At 37.4% G+C, this 27,058-nt stretch overlaps 1 protein-coding gene across 2 annotated transcripts in view; it reads right to left on the bottom strand.

Annotated features, from left to right (window-relative positions):
• Nucleotides 1–19,000, bottom strand: part of LOC106669978 (synaptotagmin-7) — a 378,922-nt gene extending 359,922 nt beyond the window's left edge. Inside the window, exon 1 of one of the 2 annotated variants that reach the window (XM_014399921.2) lies at nt 18,681–19,000. In XM_014399921.2, coding sequence (XP_014255407.1) covers nt 18,681–18,736 — 56 coding nt within the window. In that variant the 5' untranslated portion in view covers nt 18,737–19,000. The remainder of the gene's footprint in view (nt 1–18,680) is intronic. The other variant, XM_024229097.1, reaches the window with a different exon arrangement.
• Nucleotides 19,001–27,058: the final 8,058 nt, after the last annotated feature.

Here is a 27,058-nt window from a genome sequence, read left to right as displayed (position 1 = left end):
GTGGTCCGCTTGACCAATTAATATACTACAATTAATTAAGGTTTTTTAATGTTTTTAGGTTTAGGTTGGCAAAAAGGAGGGAAAATTCAAAAGATGGGGTTGAGATGGGAAGTTGGTGTCCGAGTGGATCGAGGTCACGATAGCTCAAGTGGTAGAGCACCTGCGTATCAAGCCGAAGATCGTGGGTTCGAATCCCGCTCGTGCCATTGACTTTTTTATCTCAACTAAAAACTTTAAATAATTGTAATATATTAATTGGTCATGCGGACAACGAAATTAGTGAATGTAACGAATAATCTTGAAATATCTAGAGGAATTGTCCAGCAAACATGAACAGAGTAAATGAAAATTAGAGAAATATTAACAAAAGATAAAACAGAGTATGAGAAAAAGAGTTAAGTCAAATTAAGTCAAAATTGACCGAATTAAATGAAATGTATCTAGGTAGAAATGGTTTAAATTAAAAATGAAGTGAAGGTAAAATAAATAAATCAAATACTGCTATCACCAGCTAATGGCTGTAGAAACCTCGTATTCAGAGTGAAATAAGTGATATATGCCATAAACTCTCTAAAAAAAAACTTATCTATGAATAAATCTTGAAATTTATTGCACCCCTTTTATACAGGGAGTCCTTTTTAGATGGCTCTGCTGAATTACTATTGACCTAATGGCGCTATATAAAAAATACGTGTTTAATATTGTTTAGTATAGTTTCAAATGTTTACCTTTTGTTGGAGAAAAAGTAAACAGGGTAATTCAGGCCAGTTCAACTTCAAAAATTTTGATACGACCCAGATAAATCCTGACACATCATTTTAAACGAATTTTTCGGTGAAAACGATGATGCTACCCAATTTTGAATTGGTCAAAAAATGACAAAGTTGGGAGACAAAGAATCCGGCAGCGTAATATCGACGAGGAGCTGAATATTTTACAGTAGCAATTAATTAAGGTTTTTAGTTGAGATAAAAAGGTCAATGGCACGAAATGGCACGAGCGGGATTCGTACCCACGATCTTCGGCTTGATACGCAGCTGCTCTGCCACTTGAGCTATCGTGGCCTCGATCCACTCGGACACCAACTTCCCATCTCAACCGCACCTTTTGAATTTTCCCTCCTTTTTGCCATTTTTCAATCCCGCTCGTGCCATTAACTTTTTTTATCTTAACTAAAAACCTTAATTAATTGTAATACATTAATTGGTCAAGCGGACCACGAAATTAGTGTATTTTACTGTAAGTTCGAGAAATATCGAATTCATCCCTCAGAAATGTTGGAAGGGTTTTAGGTTTTTCAAAAAAATAAAAATACAGATCTACTCCGGACTTACAAATTTAAGCCGTATCGCTCTCATCTTGTCCAGGGACTTCGGGTATTCAGCGTGTCCATTTGAGATGGCCCGAATAAATTTTGTCTTGAACCAATGACGCTATTAAAAAATACATGTTTAATGTTGTTTAGCCTAGTTTCAAATGTTTACTTTTTTTGGAGAAAAATTAAACAGTGTACCTCAGGCCCAGTTCAACTTCAAAATTTTAAATACGACCCTATCCTCCTGAAATATCATATTAAAGGAAGTTTTACGGTGAAAAGAATGGTTCAGTACGATTTTAAATTGGCTAGAAAATGAAAAAGTTGTCGGAAAAAAAGCCAGCAGCTTAATTTCGACGAGGAGTTGAATATTTTACTGTAAGTTCGAGGAAATTCGAATTCATCCCTCAGAAATGTTGGATGGGTTTCAGCTTTTTCAAAAAAATAAGAATACAGATCTACTCCGGACTTACGATTTTAAGATGTTTAGATCTCATCTTGTTCAGGGACTGATGCGAACTCTGACAGGCTTCTAAAGTCCTTTTCACAAATGTCGATTTGGCAGGCTGAAGAAAACATTTTTTCACACATCCTATGGAAAAATGAATCCTAGTTCACCTCTAATGGCATACTAAACCATTAGAATTTTCGAACGTGGGCAGGGGAAAAACCGGTAATTTATGTAGTTCAGAGTGTCAATGTTTGCTGTGGACTTCTGGGAAATAAATTAAATTGACCCTTTTTTCTACGAAAATAATTTAAATGGTGCTCAGTTCTCAATTTTTTGAGGAAGGTTTTACCGACCCTATTAGATGATGTTCCTCCGCAAACAAAGAATGATTCTTAAGCTTGATGGATGCCCCGAACACAAATTTTTGCAGGTGAGAGGTTATTTGAATCGCCACTTCCGGGATTGGTGGATAGGACATAATGCCCAATCTGTTGGCCTACTCCGTCACCCGATTAACTCCACTTTTTTTTAGATTATTTTCTGTGAGGCCATTTAAAAAACAGTGGGTTGGCAATCATAACCCAGCAACCTCAATTGAACAACTGTGGCAAAGGATAGAAAACGCTAGTCAATTTATCTCCCCTAACTCTAAGCACCGGTGAAAAGTGGTTATATATATTACACAGGGCGGGCGACCAGGACCCGAGGGGTTAAAAGCCTGAGTAGGCCCGTACCCCATCCCTAAAAGGTCCGGGACCTGGTCGGCTCACGAGTCCTGCACAAACCTATTGGACCTATTCACAAACCCCAGGATTGTGGACCATGTTATCCTGGGGAGTGTTTTGGTTATGTCCTCTCCTTCGAAAGTATTAAATCTTTCCCTAGCATACCTATCGCATTCTGCGAGGTAGTGTCGGGCCGTTTCTTCTTTTGTTTCGCAGAAGCGGCAGAAGGGGTCTGGTAGAGTACCCATTATGAAGAGGTGTCTTCTCAAGGGGCAATGGCCCGTTAGGATACCTATCAGCCTCCTTATTCCCCTCCTAGAGTTAGAGAATAGCCATTTCGATTCTTTAGGTTTGATTTCCTTCAGAAACTCCTTCGATTGTCTGCATCCTGGGGACATATTCCATTCCTTAAGGAATTGTTTCATGCCCCAGCTACCTATACTCTCTTTTGCTGTGCTTAAAGAGTGGGGTAATACCGGTTGTGGTCCGACGAACTCAGTATTTGAACCTTCCTTGGCCAGGCTGTCCGCCTCCTCATTGCCATAGTGCCCCTTATGAGCAGGTATCCATACGAGGGTTACCCTATTCTCATACCTGGTGATAGTCCTATTAATGAGTTCAACGGTTTCCTCTACCAGTCTAGATGTTGATAGTTCTTTTTGTAATGATTTTAGACTGGCCTGACTGTCGGAAAAAATTTTAATATCTTTTCCCTTAATCTTGTTATCCATAAGTGTTCTACAGCAAACATTAATGGCCCAGACCTCTGCCTGAAAGACCGAGGTGTTATTACCAAGAGGAGAGGAGATGCTGATCCCTAATTTAGGTATGTGTATTCCAGCACCGCTTCCCTTATCCTTAATGAGTGAGCCATCGGTGAAGCAGTCTAGGCTACGATGGTCATCATCAGACCTATAGTTATAGAAAAGTGGTTAAAAAGAGCAAATCTTTGCATCTTTACGCAAGGCAGGCAGTTCAAACATGAAATGTGATTAATAAATAGCCATAAAACAAATGCGAAATGAGATGAGTTTCAAAGTTTTTGCTATAACTTTGTCATTTTCAAACCAATTTAAAATCCGATTGCACCATTACTTTCACGGTAAGTAATCCTTTAAAGTGTCCTATTTGAAATTTTGAAGTTGATCATGGACTGAGGCACCCTGTATAATTTTTCTCCAAAAAAGGTAAACATTTGAAACCACACCGAAAAACTCTAAACACGTATTTTTTTATAGTACAATTGGTTTCCGAGAAATTGAGCCGAGCTATCTAGAAAGGACCCCTGCGTATTATTGTCTCGTTCGGCCCATAAATTTTAATAAGTGGGCAAATAGCAAATTGATTTTTTCTTTTGGCAGTATTCTGAGCTTTCACTTTTTTCCATTTGTGTGGTCGGCTCTATTATTTTTATTAATGATATTTTCGCAAATTCTGTTTGCTAAAATCAAACAATTGACAATACCGTAACCTATCTTTGTTTTTTTTTACTATTTTCTTATACATACGTATATATTTTTAGAATTAACAAGGGATTCAAAGTAATCAGATTCTTGCAGTTACTAAGATTATTCAATTCTATTAATCCCACTAAGCTTTTAGGTATCGTTTGGACAGAACAAAATCTAATGATTTACACTGATATTCTGATTGTAATTAAATTAAGATTAATGTTAAGTTCGCAGCAATATTTCATCCCCAACGGGTTAACTCAATCGTAATGAAGGAAAAGTAAATAAATCAAAATAGGACTATTTGCAGCTAATGGCTGGCGAAACCTCGCATTCCTAATAAAATAAGTGATATATACCATAAACACTTCCACAAAAAACTACCTAAGAAAAAAAATCATGAAATCTATTGCACCACTTTTATGTATTATTTTCTCATTGGGCCGATAAATTTTGATAAGTGGGCAAGTACTACGTCAAGGGTTCGGTTGATTTTTTTCCTTTTGGCAGTATTCCATGCTTTTAACCTTTCACAAATGTCGTAAGACTCTATTACTTATTTCTAATGATATTGTTACGAATTCTCTTACTAAAGTCAAACAAGTGAAAATAACACTATCTTTATTCGTTTCACTTTCTTCTTAAAAATATGGGTATATTTTTATAATTAACAAGAGATTCGAGCTAATTTGATTATTGCAGTTATAAAGATTATTGTAATCCATTAATCCTGCTAACCCTTTAGGTACTATTTGGACAGAGTGAAATCTAGTGATTTACACTGATATTCTGATTGTGATTAAATTAAGATTAATGTTAAGTTCAAAGCAATATTTCAGCCTCGACTGGGTAACTCAATCGTTCCGATCAGAATTCAATTAGTGGAAATTTATTTGTAGATTTGTAAAGCAGGCCAGGTCCAAAAGCGTTTTATAACAAATTAAGAAAAAAATTCTTTTCGTTAGTGCCAAACGTGTCGAGTATGTAAATTGATTTTTTAAAATTTCAGCAGTCTCGTGGCTTGAGTCAATACAAAATGTTCAGCTATAAAATGAACTTTGCTCTCTTTGAAACTAGGTTTACTCATAGGATATAATTTATTTTCTTGTGTTAGGACGGGCGCACTAGTCAAATATAATCAGGGACACCTCTGATCTTAAAGAGCCAACGTAGCTCAACTAGAGACTAACCCTAAAATTTCAAAACAGGAAAATTACTTCTTATAGAAAATTATGTGGTATATAATATGTAAATATTATAATTAATTAATAATAAACCGAATATTGAATAATATTCCTGGTTGTTGTGAGATTCCCTCTTGAGTGAAAGGGTCCCTAATCTGTAATTGTTATCACTTAACAGTACTTATTTCAATTAATTAATCTTTATGTAAGGTATTGGTCGAGATAAAAATAGTCAAAAAAGAAATGGCAAAAAGGGGAGAATATTCGAAAGGTGGGTTGAGATGGGAAGTTAGCGTCCCAGTGGATCGAGGTCACGATAGCTCAAGTGGTAGAGCAGCGGGGTATTTAGCCGAAGATCGTGGGTTCGAATCCCGCTTGTGTCACTGATTTTTTTATCTTAACTAAAAACCTTATATAAAGATTAATTAATTAAAATAAGTTATTTGGTCAATGGGACCACGAAATCTAATGGTTTTTACAGTACGTTGAACCTGGTTTTGTGGGCTACTTTTCTATGTTGGATCTCTTTTATTTGATCAAGAAAGTTGATGGGAATTTCACCGTTCATTAACGTTTAAAACGCGGACCAGACAAAAAGAAAATCATACAAACCTAATCAACCAACAAAAATTCAATGTGATAGAAAAACAGAAAAATGTCGCAATGCATCTCACAAATCAAAACATACAATTGTATTATAAATATTGTCTCTGCAAACTTAATATAAAATATGCAAAAATAGGTTTTGACCGTGAGATGGGGCTCGATGTGCTTGAAGTTGGTACCCAATTTCATTGATTGCCTCTGTCAGATCGAAGACTACCAGTGTTACGTTGATTGCTCGTACGGCTAGACTAACCGCAGGCCATCTGGTTGCATTAGTTAATTGAAATTAAATATAAGCGGCCGGCCTGAATGCGCTAGCATATCGAACTTTCGGTTTTTCGGAAATTGGAAAAGTTGCGAGGTCATGCTGTGTGACATCGTCTGTTGCAACTCGATCGGTTTGAACTTTTTTTTTTGGAAAAGTCCACGGCGATACGTCCCCTTTTGTTCTGAAAGTTCGAAAGCTATTTTTTCGAAACTGTACTTTTTACATTTACTTTTTATGAAGTTTGTTTTTAACAGAAACGATGCAAGTTACATATCTGAATATTGCTATATTCTGACAGTTATCTTTTTTTTATACAATAAACTATGTATTAAAAATGTTATTATAAGAGTCAAGATTTTTACGTTTATTTTTGCAGTCATTACATCTGATCTATATATAATCAATGTTCAATGTGCTGTATAGTTATGTCTATCTCTTCTCTCATCGTAATGCGTGAAAAAACGGATAGGGATGAAACTGTATGGGAAATCGTTTTTAGAAAGATACTTCCTGCTTATAGTAAGTTGTTTGGCAACGATCCGGATTTCGAGCCCTTTAGCATCAGGTTGAAGGACTTCTACAACCATGTCTCACGAAATGAGTGATTTGACGACCCACTCAACCCAGATCCCACCACCATCTATGAGCTAACTATGATTTAAGAGGGAGAGAGCGAGAGAGGGTGAGGGAGTGCGAGTGAGAGGGAGAGAGAGAGAGAGAGAGAGAGAGAGAGAGAGAGAGAGAGAGAGAGTGAGAGAGAGAGAGAGAGTGAGAGAGAGAGAATCGTACGGCGCCGAAAGCGACACTTCTGCAAGGCCAAACAGTTATAATGGTTTAACATAAATAAACATTACACAACACAATCTTGGCGTATACGTTGGGATATGGAAAAGGTACCTAAAATACACATAGAAAAAATGAATTAGCGAAAAGGAAAGAGAGTGTGCACGCGAGAGGGAGAGAGAGAGAGAGAGAGAGAGAGAGAGAGAGCGGAAAAAATGGAGAGAGAAAAATAGCTTGAGAAAGAGAGAGAGAGAGATGTATGAGAGAAAGAATGTACGAGAGATCCATCGAAAGAAAGAATCCGAGAGCGAGAGAGGGTGATGACAAAAAATGGAGAGGGATAGAGGGTGAGAGAGAGAGAGAGAGAGTGAGAAAGAGAAAGAGAGCGGAAAAAATAGAGAGAGAAAAATAGCTTGAGAGAGAGGTGTATGAGAGAAAGAATGTACGAGAGATCCATCGAAAGAAAGAATCAGAGAGCGAGAGAGGGTGATGACAAAAAATAGAGTGGAAAAGAGAGGGAGTGAGAGAGAGTGAAAGTGAGAGTGAATCATTGTATGACAGAAAAACAGGGAAAGTTAGGGAAAGAATGAGAGAGATAAAGCCAGATAAAATATGTGACAGAGATAGATAGATCGACAGTGAATGAGTGAATGAGAAAGATAGAGAGCGACAGACAGAGAAAAACAATACGAGAGATTCAGAACGTGCAGTTGAAAAAGAGAAAGAGAAAGTGTGTGAGAGAGCGAGACATAAAGATTCGGGCAAACAAGCAGTCATAAATTATTATTTAAATAATTCCAAAGTGAGTATTTGTTAAAGATTGAGTGAATGGGTGACCCTGTATTATTTATAATAGGTACAATCGCACGGCGCCGAAAGCGACACTTCTGCAAGACCAAAGAGTTATAATGGTTTAATATAAATTTACATCACACAACACAATCTTGGCGTATACGTTGCGATATGGAAAAGGTACGTAAGATACACTTAGAGAAAATGAATTAGCGAGAGGGAGAAAGAGTGTGCACGCGAGAGGGAGAGAGAGAAAGAGAGCGGAAAAATAGAGAAAGAAAAATAGCTTGAGAGAGAAAGAGAGAGAGAGCGAGGTGTGTGAGAGAAAGAATGTACGAGAGATCCATCGAAAGAAAGAATCAAAGAGCGAGAGAGGGTGATGACAAAAATAGAGAGAGGGAGGGAGGGAGAGAGAGAGAGAGAGAGAGAGAGAGAGAGAGAGAGAGGGAATGAGAGAGTGAAAGTGAGAGTGAATCATTGTATGAGAGAAAAACAGGGAAAGTTTAAGAAAGAATGAGAAAGATAAAGCGAGATAAAATATGTGACAGAGATAGATAGATCGACAGTGAATGAATGATGAATGAAAAAGATAGATAGATAGATAGATAGATAGATAGGGAGAGAGAGAGCGAGAGAGAGAGAGAGTGAGAGAGAGAGTGAATGAATGAGAAAGATAGAGAGCGATAGAGAGAGAAAATGAATACTAGAGATTCAGAAAGAGCAATTGAAAAAGAGAAAGAGAGCCTGAGAGAGAGCGAGACATAAAGGGTCGGGCAAACAGGCAGTCATTAATTATCATTTAATTAATTCCAAAGTGAGTATTTGAGAAAGAGTGAGTGATTGGGTGACCCTGTATTATTTATAATAGGTACAATCGCACGGCGCCGAAAGCGACACTTCTGCAAGACCAAAGAGTTACAATGGTTTAACATAAGACAATCTTGGCGTATACGTTGGGATATGGAAAAAGGTACGTAAGATACACGTATATGAATTAGAGAGAGAGAGAGAGAGAGAGAGAGAGAGAGAGAGAGAGAGAGAGTAGATACGCATATACCCAGGTTTAGATTCTAATTGGGCATAGTATCTTCATGTCTTTCAATTGCTATAATTTACTCATATTTAATACCGTTTTATTTCCAGTCTGATCAACTATCAATTTGGGCTGTTAGATCCCGTTTAAAGTTGGGCATTCTTGCTTCTAAAGAAGTTCTCATGCATTCAATTTAAACTTTCTGGAAACAAGGATTATGTAGAGTAGCCGTAAATCTATTCAGAAAAGGCCGTTGTAAGAAATCAAGACGACTCCTTCCAGCGAACGCCTTTATACAGAATCCCAGGCGTATAACGTTGGCCTTCTCTAGGGGATAACTTTCAATTAATACACCGCCGCCCTTCGCAAAAGGAGAGCAGGGGCTCAAAATGGGTTTTTGCCATGAATGGCCACTCGTGTTTTCATCTAGCGATTTGCAATGCAGGGGAGCCGTGGGCTGAATGGTGGTCACTTTCTCTGTTAAATCTCTTCTGGGTCAGTTTTGTCCCTCTTTGCTGACCCAGTTCCCCTTTGTGTAGATATTGCGACTAACTTCACAAACCAAACTCTAACGTTTCTTGATAAAGGCGCCGTTCAACCGGGTCATCTCGGTTTAAAGACATTTAAACTCACTGAAGGTAATTATCATCTAGCTAATTAACAATAATACAAACGAATTTTTTTGATTAAACATTAATCCAAACTCTTCACACTGTAATTATTTGTAAGACTTTAAAATAATGAGTTCTTTTAATTCCTGACACGGTTTTAAATAATGTTTCCTAGATATTCCATGTTTAATCGTAACTAAATAGAAGAGATTACAGAAATATCATTTTCATAAGACCGTTCACAAATGTGAATAGGTTTGTGTGCATGATCGAATTAGAAACATGTTTTTTTGAGATGGATTTCGTGGTGAAATCAATATCGAACAACATAAGCGAGTTATTGCGATCCCGAAAGCTTGGGTGAAAGTCTGGCCGCTGGTATTGCCTCGAAGCCTCTAACTTTAATCAAAAGTGGAATTTGGACGTTTAACATCTTAAGTCTACCATCTACCATCTCCCCCTCGTCCTTTGCCAATTTTGGAACGATAAACGACATCTCTGTAAACTATTTCGTCGAAATATTAACAATAGTTATATAGATAGATAAATTTCTAGTTCCAACAAGTAAAGGCTCAGTAGTGGATTGACCGATTTTAATGATATATTTTAGGTCATACTAACTAGAAAAATATTAGTAGATAGAGTCGAAAAATATCGAAAGAAGAAACGATGTACCAGTACTCATAACTTATGGAACTCCAAGTGTCATTAAGAATTGTAGTTTCTTACATTTGTTGTTTATTTATCAAAAAGCAATGATTTATCCAATTTTTTTATATTTTTTTGTCGTGTGTACTTGCTCATTTAATATCTAATGTTTTCGACCTTGCTCTGGAAGTGGTTGTCACGTGTTGTTAACTCCAGGGAACAATTGGTTTAGAGAGGGGGCGAGCTTTTGTTCTCTTCAACCCCAGTCTTGTGTATAAACATATGTTATATACGTTTAACTCAATGTTATATTATTTATAAATATGTGGTCGGAAGAATTGCTGTTTTGTCGGCGGAGAAAAAGGGAGTAATCGGAGCCAGCAAATCAGACGTTGTTTGCCAGACTGTCGATAAGGGCCCCTGTCGATGGAATCGATTCAGACCCCACCGATATAAATCTAGCGACAAGGAGATGAAAATACTGCAAATCACTGTTCCATTCAATTAAAAGTCATAATTAAAAGCCTCACATGACATGTATAAAATGAAAATAACAAATTTACAGAATGGAAATCACATTGAATTTTAGGAGCTAAAAAGAGCAAAAACCATTATTTTGTGAGGATTTAAACAAATAGCAGATAACTATAACATTTACTACACTGTTTTAGCTCTAAAAATAAAATAACAATAATTTTATTTATTTAATCTACTGTCAAGAATTGCTCCACAGTATTCGACATTCTCGAATCTAAAACACAAACAATATTGCTCAGCCTTATTTCTGCATATTACGGAATTATTTAGTGGAATGGGGCACACATGGTTTAAGGTGAGAATTGGGACCGACTACCCCGATATATGAATCAATCCTGGGACAAAATAGACGAAAAGCATTCCTCTTTGCTGACCACCTGTCTGAGGAATAATTTTCCCATCCAGAGTACGGATACCAACCTATAGAGCAGATTTAGACCCTCAAAAATCCTCACCCTTCCAGATTACGGTACTTCCCAAGGTTTTACTTCCTTAAAGGCATATTAAAAAAAATTATCACCCAAAAGGCCCTAGGATATAACCTAATTACGACCACCATATTTCAAAAATTAACAAAGAAATTTCTTCTAGGTGAATTGGGAATTTTTTATTGTATACAGCCTTCAAAATATGTGTTTTGTGTTTCTTTGTCTTGTATGAGTAAATGTATTTATTAGTGTGAATGGGGAGGGGCTTCCATCTCCTATGTTGCATGCGTGGATCTACGGCGGAAAACTTTTAAAATACCCCATCGCCCCCAAATTAGATTAGTTTACTGTATACAATCGTATTGTGGTCCACATGACCAATTAATATATTTCAATTAATTAAAGTTTTTAGTTGAGATAAAAAAAAGTGTCACGAGCCGGATTCGAACCCACGACCTTCGGCAAGATACACCGCTGCTGTACCACTCGAGCTATCTTGACTTCGACCACTCGGACAATAACTTCCCATCTCAACCCCACCTTTTGTATTTTCTCTCCTTTTCGCCATTTTTGAAATGTCGTGTAGTCTATTATGACAAATGAAATGGCCACGGAGAGCTTTAGTGAAGATATACTTCATTTAAACTTATTAAATTCACTGGTTTCGTGGTCCGCTTGACCAATGAATATATTTCAATTAATTATGGTTTTTAGTTGAGATAAAAAAGTCAGTATCACGAGCGGGATTCGAACCCACGATTTTCGGCTAGATACTCCTCTGCTCTACCACTTGAGCTAACTAACTTCCCATCTCAACCCCACCTTTTATTATTAGTTTATTGTAGTGAACAGGTAGATGGAGGTGAGATACTCCATCTACCAAACAGTATGAGTGCGAACAATGTATGTAGGAATGAATGTATTTATTAGTGTGATTTTGTATACAGTGTGTAGGGGCACCTTCGGCTTTTCTGACGTACATCTATAAATCTATCACACTTTACAATTTATTGGAACTATTCCGTAATTAAAATGATCCGCTAACCCAACAATCATACCCAAAATCCAAATTCCTACCACCCCGTTAGTCCACATCCTATTCTAGGCAAAAACCTTGAAAAGCTTCTCCAAAAAAGATTTATATCAATAGATGAAGTTACTAATAACCTATCTCTCCACAAGTTCGCTTTCAGCACGTTTCTCTCCTCTATAAAAGTGCATCGATTTGTAGACATATTGTCTTAATCTCTTCAGCAAAACTAGTATTGCTGTGGTGTCATTCTCAATGGTTCAAACGTTCGATTGGGTATGGCAATCTGGTCTGCTTTTTAATTTAAAGGACTTACTTCGTCTCACTTACCTTTTAATAATAAAATCGTACTTGACAGACCGGTACTGCTACCCGACTAAGGGGCTGCCTTTTCATCCTATAGACCCCAAGAGCAGCATCATAGCGCCCTTACTGTTCACAATATGCAACCGACATTCCTGTTTTCCCTAACAATAGTACATGCTCTTATGCTGACGAGACAATCATCCTGTCATTTAATCCTGATCCTCCATTGGCTAATTATGACACCTAGCTTCATTTAAATTTTATCACATCTTGATCTGGCCAGAATGGATAAGAAAACCACAAATCCAAGCCTACCCACATCATCTCTACCCTCGGAAAATCTACTTGACCTACTGACTTCAATGGAAAAACCCATTCCAACGTCAGATTTTACGCGCGAAAAGACAGGAAACTAACCGACGTAGAAATTACTGATTAGATTACTTCACCATAAATCTAATTTGCTTCTTACTAACAATCTCATCATCCTCAAGATCCTTCTGAAAACGGAGTTTATGGTTCAACGAAAAATCCAATTCCTCCAACATCCAATAAAAAAGAATAAACTGTCATTTCAACATTTCAAGCCTTACAATCTACAATCACCTCGAAATCCCATTTTCATTGACATTATTAAATCTCGATACAAAAATTTAAAGCCCCACTTCAATCGACAGATTTATTCTCCCAACCTTCCTGTAAAATGCGCGGTTATGGCCAACATACTTGAAAGATGGACTCAAGTTGAGGAAGAGTCGCCGCTGGGTGAATTTCATGTGCAATATGCTAGAATGTTAATATGCATGCTGTCTCATTTGCTTGTTCCGACTAAAAATCGCATTTGTAAAAATCATAATAAATACCAACAAATTGTAGCTCCTTTCATTTTCGCCGAAAAAATTTAATACAATCATTAGTCATACACACTTGGAGATACAAGTAAAACCTTTCAGCAGACATCATTCATGCTGATTTTTTCTTCAATGCTAAAAACATTTATAAAGCAGTCATTTTCAATTAAACTTAGACGAAATATAACATAACAATTGTGTAAAAACACAAAAAAACCAATTACAGAACTGTACACTGGACATTTTACATATTTAATTTCGTGTTAATACGATTCTTCTTATTATTTTCTTTTCATAATTTAAAAAAATTGAACCGATACATAAGAACAACACGTAAAAAAAAAGTTGAAATATTTTTTTTCTCGGCTGCCTGGGTCCATTGCAAGAACTCTCTGACATTTGCTTAATAAGTAAAAACGCAGGATCACTAAATGGTTTCATTGAAATCGTTGATCATACATCCGTAGTCTTTCGTTGCAGTTTTTCTATTTTTTTGTGTGATCTCTTTGTAGTGCTAGACCAGCGAACAACTTTTTGGAAAAATTTTCATTCACACAGCACAACAAATATCCTAATTTTCTATTATCCACTATTTTCTGCTAAAACGCAAATATGTCATTTGAAGTTTATTGAATAAGATTTTTGGAAAACATGTGAAAACAGCCATTATCGAACACAAAATCCACTTGTGAACTTTCAGTTTAATTAAAATTTCCTGGAAGCCGACTTAGTTAGCTTTTATCAAAACAAGAGATACTTTGTATAAACGTATTCCGTTGAAGTTTGTAAGCACAGAACAATTAGTACATCAGAGAAAGTATCTTTTAAATAGCTTTCTGTTACAGAATTCTCTTTTTAAACAAATCACTATATTAGTAGATATTCGTAATCATTGTACAAAAGAAGTTATTTTTGTAAAATGTATTACAAATAAAGTATTTATTTGTATTAATACAGTCAAGTAAATAATAAGGAAATTCATGTTTTGTTTGTCATTATTTCGTAGTGAAACATTAATAATTATATAACAATAAAGAATTGGAAAAGGGGCTTTCATGTAAAGAATTTCTTCTTTATTATTGTGAAATGGGTCCTTCTTTATATATTTTATAAAATATATAATGTCACGTAGGTAGTGCAATTGTTCCAGTAAACTTTTAATTAAAACGTGTGGTGATTAGTGACCGTTACTCGATAATTATTCAGAAATCGTGAGATGCGGTTTGGTGTGATGAAGGTTTCAGAAAAACATTATATTTATCGTGCCAACGTTTCGAACTTTATCGAGATCATCTTCAGGGCTCGAAGTGTTTGTCTTCAAGGGCACTCTCAACACGACGCGCAAGAATGGCACAATTACACAGAAGACAAACACTTTGAGCACTGAAGATGATCTCAAAAGATCGAAACGTTGTCACGATAAAGAAAATGTAATTAAAACCATGATCACGATGGTGCCCAAGTTTGAAAAAAGGTCAAATTTGGTGATAAAATAGTGATAGTCATATAATTTATATTTGCAGTTTTCAATTTATATATTCAGCAAGTTTTCTGTAAACTTAATTCGTTGTCATTATTAAAAGATTCACGATGTGGTATTTAATATGAATTATATTTATGCATATGTGCCAATTTTTAGATTATTTAGTCAGCCTAGATACTCGCGATGAAAAATTCAGACATTGCAGTGCTTTATTCATAGTTGATTTTATTTTAATACAACGGCCATAAAATATTAAAACCACGAATGTAGAGGTTGTTAAGCTTTCTAAAAGATGAGGGTTCTATGAAGCGAGGATATAGAATTCCCTAAGCACTATATTCGGACAATTAGGATTTTTGGACATTTCCAAGATTCTTAGTTCAACCGATTCGATTTTTTTCCATTAATGCACAGGACATTGACTATCCAAATACATCTTTGTCGGTTGGTTTTTGCCGGTTCAATTTAGATCACTCGGTACATTCTAGTTTATGGCGTAAAACATCATGGCCTGCTTATTTTCGCAGATCTGAGCCATTTGCCATATTCTGCGTTGTTATTTTGTTTGGATTGTTTTTATTGAAAACATCTGAATAGTATGTGATGCTTTTGGGAAGGCTGAATTGCGTTTGATAGAACCAAAGCACATCTGGATGATCATGCGACAAATTTTAGTTTAGCAATACGATGATGATAACGACGAGATAGATAGACAGACAAACAGACAGAGAGTGAGAGAGAGAGTGATAGAGACAGACAGACAGACATACCAATAAGGAGAGAGAGAGACAGACAGAGAGAAAGACAGATAGAGCGAGAGAGAGAGGGTGAGAGTGAGAGTGAGAGACAGACAGACAGACAGACAGACAGACCGATAACGAGAGGGAGACAGGCAGACAGAGAAAAAGACAGACAGAGGGAGAGAAAAAAAGACAGAGACCGAGAGAGAGAGAGAGAGAGAGGGACAGAGATAGAGAGAGAGAGAGAGAGTATGAGAAAGAAAGCCAGAGAATATAAGCGAAAAAATATTTTTTCTGAGACTAGGTTCTTCTAAGAATAACTATAAGGTCACAGACATTTTTACAAATCTCGCCCTTGAAATAACGACTATTTGATGTAAAATATATTGAAATAAATCACAAGCGAACTCTAATACAAATTGCAAAAAATCAAACTAATAGTAGTAATAATAAGAATTATAGAGAAAAAATAGTAATAATTCACTAATTTTCGAGGTCCGCTTGACCAATGAATAACAATAAATTAATTAAGGTTTTTAAGTTGAGATAAAAAAGTCAGTGTCACGAGCGGGATTCGCACCCACGACCTTCGGCTTGATACGCCGCTACTCTACCACTTGAGCTCGAAGTCACGATAGCTCAAGTGGTAGAGTAGCGGCGTATCAAGCCGAAGGTCGTGGGTGCGAATCCCGCTTGTAACATTGACTTTTTTATCTCAACTTAAGAACCTTAATTAATTGAATAGTAATAATAAAAGAATTCCCTGTGTGAACATAAACACAAAATCTGAACTTAAAAGTTGACAAAAAGAAATGGACAAGTTTTTTTTTTTTTTTTTTTTTTACTGGGGCTTCCGACATCTGGGTCATTTCAGCCCCAAGCTAAGTCAATATTCTATTTACACTTCTATTTACAAACACTACATTCATACAGATAAATACATTTATACACAAAATACATCCATACAATACACTCATTTTCCCGTGATGTCGATACATATTTTGCCGTCCCTGCTGTTTGTAACAGAGCTTATGTTGCCCAGATTCTCTTTAATGCTTTTATGAAAGAGAAAAGGGCATATTGATTTAAAATCTCCTTCTTTCCTTGCCACATTATAGTAACGCGTCACAAATGTTTCGGTGAGTGGAGTAATCCCCAAACAGAGTTGGGCAAAATCTAACTAATTCAATCATGATTAAGAATTTTGATTGAAATTTAATAATGATTGAATTAGGCATGAGTAAATTAATCATTTTATGATTTAGTCATACCACATGATTGAATTAATCATGACTAAATCTTATAATGATTAATTTACTCATGACTAATTCAATCATGATTAAACTTCAATCATAATTCTTAATCATGATTGAATTAGTTAGAATTTGCTCAATTCTGTCTTCACATGTTATTGGACTATGTTTTAATTCTGGTTGGATGTAGCGTTCATGGTATATTTTGCTTCAGATATTTTTAAACGATAATGCTTTGATTTTATGAGAATTTTTGTCAGTATAACCTCTTTCAGATTTGCTATAGCACAAGCGAAGTATCCTTGATTAATGCGTTTGTTTGCCATTATTTGGTCCGCACATGTTATACCAGCCCAAATAATTTAAAAAAACATTTAAAGCAGAGAAATAGCCAACCTTTATGATTAAATATCATATTTAATCATGTTTCCAAACAGAGTTTGAGAAATAGATTTTCCAGTTGGGTCGATAAATTCCAGATTCCATTCGATACCCAAGTGCATCCCCTGAACATAAATCATCCGGCGCGGGTCGTTTAGGACATTGTGGTCATTGTCTTCGATATAACTATATAACTCCTCTCCTCACTCAGCGAGCGACCTATAATAATAAACGTTGAGTTTCCGGCGGAATTCAGGTTGGAACACCGTCAAATTCCGGTCGAGAACCGCAAATGGGGCAGGCAGTTTTGCCTTTGGAGGTACGGACAAAATCGTTATCATATTGGTCTCCCGTTGCCGACTCGGCCCATTTTTATAACATTAGACTGAATTCACTATTTTTCGTGGTCTGCTTGACCAATTAAATCATTCGATTATATAAGGTTTTTAGTTGAGAAAAAAAGTCAATGGCACGAGTGGGATTCGAACCCACGACCTTCGGCTACTCAACCACTTGAGCTATCGTGACTTCGATCCTCTCGGACACTAACTTCCCATCTCAACCTCACCTTTTGAATTTTCCCTCGTTTTTGCCATTTTTGAAATGTCGTGTAATCTATTAGATTCTCGATGACAGATGAAATGGCCACGGAGAGCTTTAGCGAAGATATACTTCATTTTAACTTATTAAATTCACTAGTTTGATGACACCGCTCGTGACACTGACGTTTTTATGTCAACTAAAAATCTTAATTAGTTGAAAGATTTTGTTGGTCAATCGGACCACGAAAATTAGTGAATTTAATAAGTTAAAAGAAGTATATCTTCACTAAAGCTCTCCGTGGCCATTTCATTTGTCGCCGAGAATCAAATAGATTACACGACATCTGAAAAATGGCAAAAAGGAGGGACAATTCGAAAGGTGGGGTTGAGATGGGAGTTAGTGTCCGAGAGGATCTAGTTCACGATAGCTCAAGTGGTAGAGCAGGGGCGTATCTAGCCGAAGGTCGTGGGTTCGAATCCCGCTCGTGACACTGACTTTGATTAGACTGAATATTTCAGGTCTGATTTACGGATGATATAGAACTGCATTGGTTCAATTATATTTTGTATAAAAAAATGAGAATATTCAATACAATTACGTACAATACAATACATGCACGAAGTCGTCAGTAAAAACAATAATATGCACATTGTCCCATTCTTCAATCTACGGATGGAAGGTTTAGGGAGGCAATGCAAACTGGAGTCAAAGGGGTTTGTGTTGGTTATCTGTGGTTTAGTATCAACATTTTTCATTTTTAAAAGGGATTGGTACTTTACTGGGACGGCGTAGAACAACTCGTCGAAAGCCTCCTGGACGGCAGTGGTAAGAAGGCTATCAGATTCCTTGGAGCCCAGGCTACTTAGCTTCATTATTTCGCCTTCTTTTTCTCAATACTGATAAATTTTTGGTATTGAGGCTCGAAGCACGAAAGCTGCGCTTCCATGAGTTCTTCGAGCTGTCAAATATTTTTTGAAAAGAGGAAAAAATATTTTCCCTCTTCCGTTTGTAATGTTCAACGATTCCAACTCCAGGAGGTTCGCAGGATGGTGAGTGACGTAGGATGTAAAGAAACTAGAGGTATGACGATTTATGCAAAGGGGTACCTGTTCGTACAGGGAAAAGTGCGCGATTCAAAAAATAAACGAAAAATAACTGGAATGAGTCCTATCCTCAGATGACCAATATGTTTGGGGGAAAATAAAATAAAACCAAAATGAAATTTGGGGGTTAGGAAGAAAGAAAAGAAAGGAAGACTTACTTGGCTTTTGTGAACTGTATGTTGGAATAACCGAGGAGATCCTCAGGCCGCCTCATGAAGTTGGGGCACCAGTTGGGAATGATGCAGAGTGGATTGTAAACGGAAAATTGTAGAAAGGTGTGTAGAGTTGGAAATTAATAAAAATAAGGGAAAAATTTCGAATTTTGGATGCGAGGAGGGTATCTTAGTGGTATGAAAGGAAGGGTTTTCTAAAACTATGGTCGGGTAAGCACATTACAGGTTTTAACGAAAGATGTTGATCGTTCGAGATCGAGACGAGAACTGAGGGGACGGGATTTAGGATCGTAGCAAGTACAGGATAAGAGGGCAAAGTCCACTTGACCTGAGCCCAAACATCCGCCATAAACCTTCCACTTTATATAAATATAAATATATATATTTATTCCAAATATGCTTTATCCTTGATGGGAAGGGGGATAATGCAATAAAATTGAGTTGGGAGGCACAATGCAGAGAAAATTCCTCGGATTATTCTTCTATTGTTCGCGCCGGGTTAAAGTTGATGGCTTTCTGCTTAGCTCCAATGTTCTGACCTTCTGGGCGGTATGCTTTTATTACGATTGACCCTTTTTGTCGAGTTCGATTCACGATCTATTCAAACGCAATTTTGTAACATTGGATTAATTCCGAGGTGAAACCTATTTATGGATATATTTTTAAAAATTGTTAAGGTCTTTTGAAGCGATCGATTCGTTTATTTAAAAAAAAAAAGCTTCAAGTGATCAAAAATTTATTTTACTTATAATGATACTAATAACTTACTAGATGAAATTTTAATTGATCACATTTATATATATTTTTAGTTCTTTTATTTTCATTAAAAACTATAATTATATTATGTACGGCCAACAGATTGGATTTCAATTTGCAATCTGGACATTCCATGCGTTATAGAGAAAGATACCCATTGGCAGCAGCTCTGGATTAATAATATGATATTAATCATTCAAGAGGTCTACTGCCGAAGATATTCTTTTCAATCGTCGTATGATAAGTATGCTATGGTTCTCATAAGAAGGGGAAAAACAATTAGTCGTAAAATCTTCGATTGGACACTGTAATCTCAAGACTGCGCCAGAGAAATAATAAGTTTATTGCAAGAAGATGAAGAATGGTTAGGGGGCACTTAAGCCCTTAGCCTCATGGGAGGTAAAGACAAAAGGCGTTTGGAATTGTATGAAAGCACTGGCAGATGTCAGCGACACAAATGACCTGATCCTGGCATGGGTCCCTGGGCATTCGGGGCATAGATGCTATGACAAAGGACATATTGGCCAAAAAGGTACTAATATTAATTCTCCTGAACACTATCGTGGAGCACTATCATGCTTCAAAAAATGGACACACCCAAAAATGAAAACTTAATAAGCCACGATGTGGAACAATTGGCATGAGGCACGCTAAGAAATTCATAGACGGGTTATCTGCAAGATTTACAAAGGAATTACTGGGGGTAACCACAACAGAACCAGGATTCTGGTTGGACTCCTGACAGGGGAATGCTTCTCGTATTTACTCAGACCCCTTAAAAGGAAATAAGGATCTTTAACGTCCGTACGTAACGTTTTTAGATGAGGGATGACGCACCTCCGTTCACGTCCGGATGGGTGTTACAGCCCAAGCGTTTGGGTAGAAGCCGCCCCGAAGAGACGGACCTCACCCTCCGCTTGTCAATTCAGAGTGGATGGGGCTGCATTAAGCACAAGACCGTGTGGCGCACGGCAAAGGGTAACCTAAGATGGGAGAAATGCATCAGCCTGGGTCGTCCCGCCGGCTCCTTAGAAAGAGAAGGCGGCTCTATCTTCCAAAGTATTGGGGCTCCTCCAGCGTAAGAACTTCCGGATCCTCTCCGGTTGTGGTTTTATTTAAAGTGGAATTTCTAACCACCCCCTAGAAGAACATTGCTCCCGGAAGTACCCCCCGCGAACGGTACCTCAGAGCAATAGGTTCACACCAAGTTCTCGGCAGGAGCATCGCCACTAACCCACTACAAGTCCGTAGCCATGTAACAGGGTTGGACTTGAACATTTTCTGCTATACCGTAGTACAGATGGTTATGCACCCTCCCCCGTCTATACAGAAAGGATCTGGTTCCCTAACCCTCGTGTGCCTCTGATAAAGCACCAGGCGTCCGCTGCCGATCCGGAGGCCGACCTAATCCAGCTTGTGCTTTAGAGTGGTTGCCACGCACCCAAGGCTACAGAATTATGTTGTGCCTGGATACCCCCCCCTCTGCATCAAAGGGTTGGGAGAGGTCTCAAGGAGGGATACCGAAGTTCCTCTCCTGACAGAGCATTGCTACTAAAAAAAGCACATGCACCGGATAGCAGTACAGACAGAAGAAACGGTATGTAGATTTTGTCAAGAAGAAAAGGAGACCCCCCGAACACGTTTTAAGTTTTTATGAGGGCCCTTGTAGGTTCAGATTGTCGTAACTAGGAGAGGAAAACCCGAAAGCATGATCCTAAAATACTCAATAAAATCCTCCTAAAGAGCCGCTAACAATGTTATGAAAGTTGCGTAACAACCTAAAGCTGGCCAGTTGGTAACAAAAATAAAGGATAGCGATATAACTACTCACAGCAAGATATAGAAAAGCATATTTTATCCTATGCAATGTTTGAATATTAGCATATTTTACCTATCCGTTACTTGGCACTCGTACATCTAAATAGCTTTGAGAGGTATTGTGTATATCTGTAATATGTATGTCGAAAGTTTTGATTTTAATGTTAATTAAGGTTTTCAGTTGAGATAAAAGTCAATGGCTCGAGCGACATTCGAACCCACGATCTTCGGCTAGATACGCCGCTGCTCTACCACTTGAGCTATCGTGACCTCGATCCACTCAGACACCAACTTCCCATCTCAACCACACCTTTTTGAATTTTCTCTCCTTTTTGTCATTTTTCAAATGTCGTGTAATCAATTTGATTCCTGGCGACAAATGAAATTTTAAACTTATTCAATTCACTAGTTTCGTGGTCCGCTTGACCAATTAATATATTACAGTTAATTAAGGTTTTCAGTTGATATAAAAATGAGGGAAAATTGCAAAAAAATGGCAAAAAGGAGGGCAAATTCAAAAAGGTGTGGTTGAGATGAGAAGTTGATATCCGAGTGGCTCGAGGTCACGATAGCTCAAATGGTAGAGCAGCGGCGTAACTAGCCAAAGATCGTGGGTTCGAATATCGCTCGTGCCATTGACTTTTTTATCTTAACTGAAAACCTAAATTAACTGTAATATATCAATTGGTCAAGCGGACCACGAAACTAGTGAATTTGATTTTAATGGTAATTTTGATCATCGGATCATTATTTTGAATCATTTGCGAAAAGCCTTTTTTTTTTTTTTTTTTTTTTTTTTTTTTTTTTTTTTTTTTTTTTTTTTTTTTTTTTTTTTTTTTACCAGATGTAAGACCTAAATCGGTAATTTTGTTGGATTGAGGATTATTTTCGTTGTGTAATTATACGCTAGGGCAAGCGTCATGGTGGAGTGTAAAGGTGATGTACTCTAACTTTGAGTGGTTAAACTTTATTTTCCATAGATAACTTTATTTTTCAATTGTTGACATATTAAAATATAATATAAAGGAAGCTTGGGTAGAAAAGGGGTGTCTTTTTAATATGGCGTAAGTAAGAATTATGTAAAATAGCAGGCCGAGTATTTAACCCATGCGGCACACCGGCAATCACTTCATTCACTTGAAAAATCTTTGATTTATTTCAAAATATTTCTCCTTGAGGTTTAGCCTTGAGTGTAGAATATGTTACCATATTTACATATCTAGGTGTACAAGTTAGTTGTGTTGGGAAGTTCAACTCAGCAGGGAAAAAGTCATTTAACAAAGGCTTGAGAGCACTTGGGAAGTTTAGATTCGTCTTAATAAAAAGTAGATCGCGTTTATTAGAAACAAAAAAGAGACTTTTTGATTCTATTGTTGCTGCCTCATCCTTGTATTCTGCAGAATTGTGGTCCCTTGGCCATTTTAACGAAATGGATAAATAACAATTACGGTATTTTAAGCAACTACCATTTGCCCAGAAATACTCCTAGTCACTATGTAAGCCTTGAGCTTGAGCCCATTACCTTGCAGTTGCTAAAAAGAATTATAAATTTGTGGATAAAAGTATTGAGCACAGAAAATGGTTCGCTTCTGAGAAGATCCTTTCCTTAAGGGGAATTCGTCAGCATGTGATTTAGAAGTTAATTATAGGGACTGGATCTATCAATTGGAAAAGTTTTTGATTGGTATAGGTTGTAACCAGATGTGCCTTTGCGACCCTGAATGTTTAAAACGCGAAAAAGAAAGTATTTTGTCGAAGAGGAAAAATAATCTCTACTCAATAGACATAGAAAAGGTGCTTAACTCAAAATTTAACCCGTTTTATAGAAATATCAGCTTCTTGTATAAATTTGAAAATTATTTAAAACTAAATTTGTCAATAAATAACCAAAGATTACTTATACAACTAAAGCTGTCCAGTGCTAAAGATGTCAATTTTTTGTAAATGTAATTGCTCTTTTTTTTTTTTTTTTTTTTTTTTTTTTTTTTTTTTTTTTTTTTTTTTTTTTTTTTTTTTTTNTCCTTTTTGTCTACGTTACCTTCTTTTCTCTTTTTCTGTGCTGGTGACTCAGGAGTCATAGGCACTAGTTTCTCAACTTTCTTTTCTGTAGTCCCTTTAGGTGAGTTGTTGGGGACTCTTTTCCTTTTCCCAACTACGGGAACGAAGCCGTCATCCTCCATCATGGCAGGAGGAGTGGATGGTTGTGGTGGGGGGTTTGAAGGGAGTGCAAGGGGTGGAGGGATATGGGCCTGGGAAGCAGAGGGCTTGGGGAGAGGTGGGAGTGTTGTGATGGGAGGGGGTGTTGTTGGGCTGGTCGGGCCCGGGTTAGGCGGAGTAGGCACTTTTACTCCTTGTTCCATTTTCTTCAACATTTTCATCGTCATTAGTTTTGTGTTTTGTCTGTAAGATTGTATGTGTACAATGTGAGTGCAATCCTCAGCCTTTGGAGGTGATCCCCCGGCCCATTCGGGTGCTTCTCCGATCTGCCCGCACCCTGTGTGGCCTCAGGAGGGCCCGCCGCGATGCCCAGCACGGTAACCATCCAGTCGCCAGCTGGCAGTACTAGGCATCACAACATTATACACGAGGTGATAGGACAGCCTCCCCGGTGGCTAGTCCGGGGTTCGGGTCCCTGTACTACCTCGCGGCCCGGGAGTGCCGTAACCCAGTTTTCCTCCGGTACCCTCACAGGAGCAGGTTTCACGGACACCCAAAGAGACCAGGAGATCCCCCCCTCCAGAAGAGAATTGTATGTTGTATTTGTTGTGTTTTGTGCACGGTAATGTGCGTTTGTTATATTCGGGTTCCGAGGCCCTTGGCCGCGTGCATCGGCCTGTGTATTAGTGGTGGCATGCTGACGGAGGCCCAGACACCGTCAATGTCCCCCGCCCTCACACCACCTAGTGTTAGGTGTGGCGGAGTTATGTACGTACTGGGTCGCCAATCCCAGGACGTGAGATTTTTAGTTCGTCTCAAGAACCTTCCTAGGGACGGTAACCCTAGGGTGTGTACTGTTAGTGTACTTATGTCAGTGTAAGTGTAGGTAGGGGGATGTGTAATATGTGGGTGGACGCAGTTGTAATTGCTCTTCAAATATGTAATAGATTCACAATAGATGAGCTCTAGGTGTAAATTGTTTGAAGAGGAGAACTTGAAACATATATTTTTAAATTGTCCAATTTACCAACCTCAAATATCCTTTTACTTAAAGAAGTACATAGATATACATGTAAATAGTAACAATTTAGACAAACTTGAGTTCTTGCTAAAATTTGAAGCAAAAAACCAGGCTATTGAATTGTCCAATTTTGTTTATGAAGCAATTAATTTGATAGTTTTTATTATCAATGAATGATTTTTTTTATTGTTGACTCCAAACATTCACTCGTAAACTAATTTATCCTATTGCCATCCAAGCTTTAATTTATCGTTAATATTCTTAATTTGGAAGTCCAAATGTATGCAAAAATCACATTTTAAATTACATATAAAATTTATTTCTGTTTTTTTTAAATGTATTTGTTAAATGTGAACAATGTTTGTAAATTCCAGGCCCTGAAGATGATCTCAATAAAGATCGAAACGTTGGCATGATAAAGAAAATAGTTTTCTGAAACCTACATCACACCAGACCGCATCTCACAATTTCTGAATAATTATCGATTAACGGTCACTAATCACCACACACAATAATAAGAAACAAAACACAATAACAATTTTTGTTTTTTAGGGAGCTATCATTCTTATTTAAATTGCGATTTTGGGCATTGCAGTTTATTAGCCCGCAATTTGTATTTTCTTCCATTTCATTTTTCCGCTCCGGCAGCCTGAAAAGTTTAAAAAAAAGAAAACTTGCACGCACAACTTTCATTCAAACATTAGCAGGCAAACGTTGAATGATATAACAATTTGGGGAAAGGCCTAAACCTGATTATAAATTCCAATAAATTTTAGAAAACTGAAAAGTGCTCTTCGAAAGAAACACTGGGGACCCAGTAACTCCAGTAAATACTCGAAAGGTAGAGCCTTTCCCTAAAGGGTTGCAAAGTGGGACAGTCGACCAAAATATGTTTTACTGTCAGAATGATACGTACTCAACTTCGTACACATCGAGGACAAGTTGGAAGGTTGTTGCCTATTTAAAGCCCATTATGGATTAGCCATGACCTATTCGCAACCTAGAGAGCATCACAAGTTCAGCTTTTTCATTTCCAGAAATGCCGACATGACTAGGAACCCAAACAAATACCACATGTTTGTTGAGTATTCTGATTTCATAGAGATATTTGTGAATTTCTAAGATGTAAGGGTCAACCGAGAAATTATTTTTGATTGCTTCAAGACCACTTTTCCAATCAGAGCAAATAATGGCATTACAAATTCCTGGCGATTCCTTTATAATGCTCAATGATTTTCTGATTGCATGAAGTTGAGCTGTGTATACGCTAGCCTCATTCGATAGAGACCAGCTGAGGTTATACTCATCAGCAAATATCCCACACCCTACACCAATTTCATTTTTAGACCCGTCGGTTTAAAAAACTTTATAATTGGGATAGTTATTTAAAATTCGCAAGAATTCTGCTTTGATCATCAGAGAAGGTGTTTCTCTTTTGTTCAATAAGGCCAGATCTTGGATAATTGTGGCAGTAGGTAATGCCCACAGTGGGATATCTAGCAATTTGAAACCCTCACACGCCGGAAAGGTATTCCCTCCTAATCTCAACATTTCAGTACCGCGATTCCCAAAGGTCTCGTCCTAGTTCTTACTAACGAGTACATATCTTGGTGAGGGTTACGGAAAACTGAGGGAAATAGTAGATGGAAAGGCTTAGACCAAAGTCTAGCAACAAACCAAAGAATTGCCTCCTCCCTGAAAAGTTCCGGAGGAAGGACACTGGCATCTATAATATAAAGGGCTTGTTCTAAACGCCCCTGTTGCAATCCTGAAACCTTGGTAATAAATTCTATGTACAGGTTTTAAAGTTGATATTCGTGCTGAAGAGTAACCTGCTGCTCCGTATCGAAACTTTGCTCCTATGTACATGCTGAATATTCTGAAAAGAATGTCTCTATTCGCTCTCCAATTGTAATTAGCGAGGAATCTCATCAGGCCTAGTATTTTCCTTCCTGAATTGGGCTATTTGAGGTTTCCATTATATAATATATTTGACAACGTCGATTTCCTTTATTTCAACGCCAGAAAGGAAAAGCCGAGGTGTTTCATGATGTTTTCTTAATCTACAAAAGTGTACAAATACCGTTTTTGAGAAAGAGAATTTGAAACCCACATCATCTGCTTGTTGTGACAATGTGTCAATGGCGTTTTGTAATGTCCTTCCTACGTTTTGAAGATTTTTCCCAGACAAATAAAAGCAAAGATGATCGACATATAAAGGCCTGACTACACGATCATCTATATTATCAGCCAGACCGTTTACCGCAATGGCAAATAAAGTGACACTCAGAACCGAACCCTGAGGAATCCCGTTTTCTTGAATGAACGTACTAGATAAGGCGGTACCTAATCTCACCCGGAATCTCCTCATTTCGAGGAAGCTTTTTAAAAATTTAGCTGTTAAAAATGTTCCCTCTTAAACCCCAATCATAGAGTTTCTTAAAAATACCAAATCTCCAGGTCGTATCGTGTGCTTTTTCCAGTTCAAAGAAGACAGCTAAAGCATGCTCTCTCTCTCCAAGAAAATGTTCTGAATAGCACTTTCAAGGAGCGCTTCATGATCTTCAAAGCAAAAGTGCTTTCTAAACCCATCCTGGTATTGACTGTACAG

Source organism: Cimex lectularius, unplaced genomic scaffold (assembly GCF_000648675.2).
Source record: "Cimex lectularius strain Harlan isolate CLEC.00 unplaced genomic scaffold, Clec_2.1 scaffold318, whole genome shotgun sequence".
NCBI classification, from domain to species: Eukaryota; Metazoa; Arthropoda; class Insecta; order Hemiptera; family Cimicidae; genus Cimex; species Cimex lectularius.
This window is presented reverse-complemented; position numbering and strand designations above follow the sequence as displayed.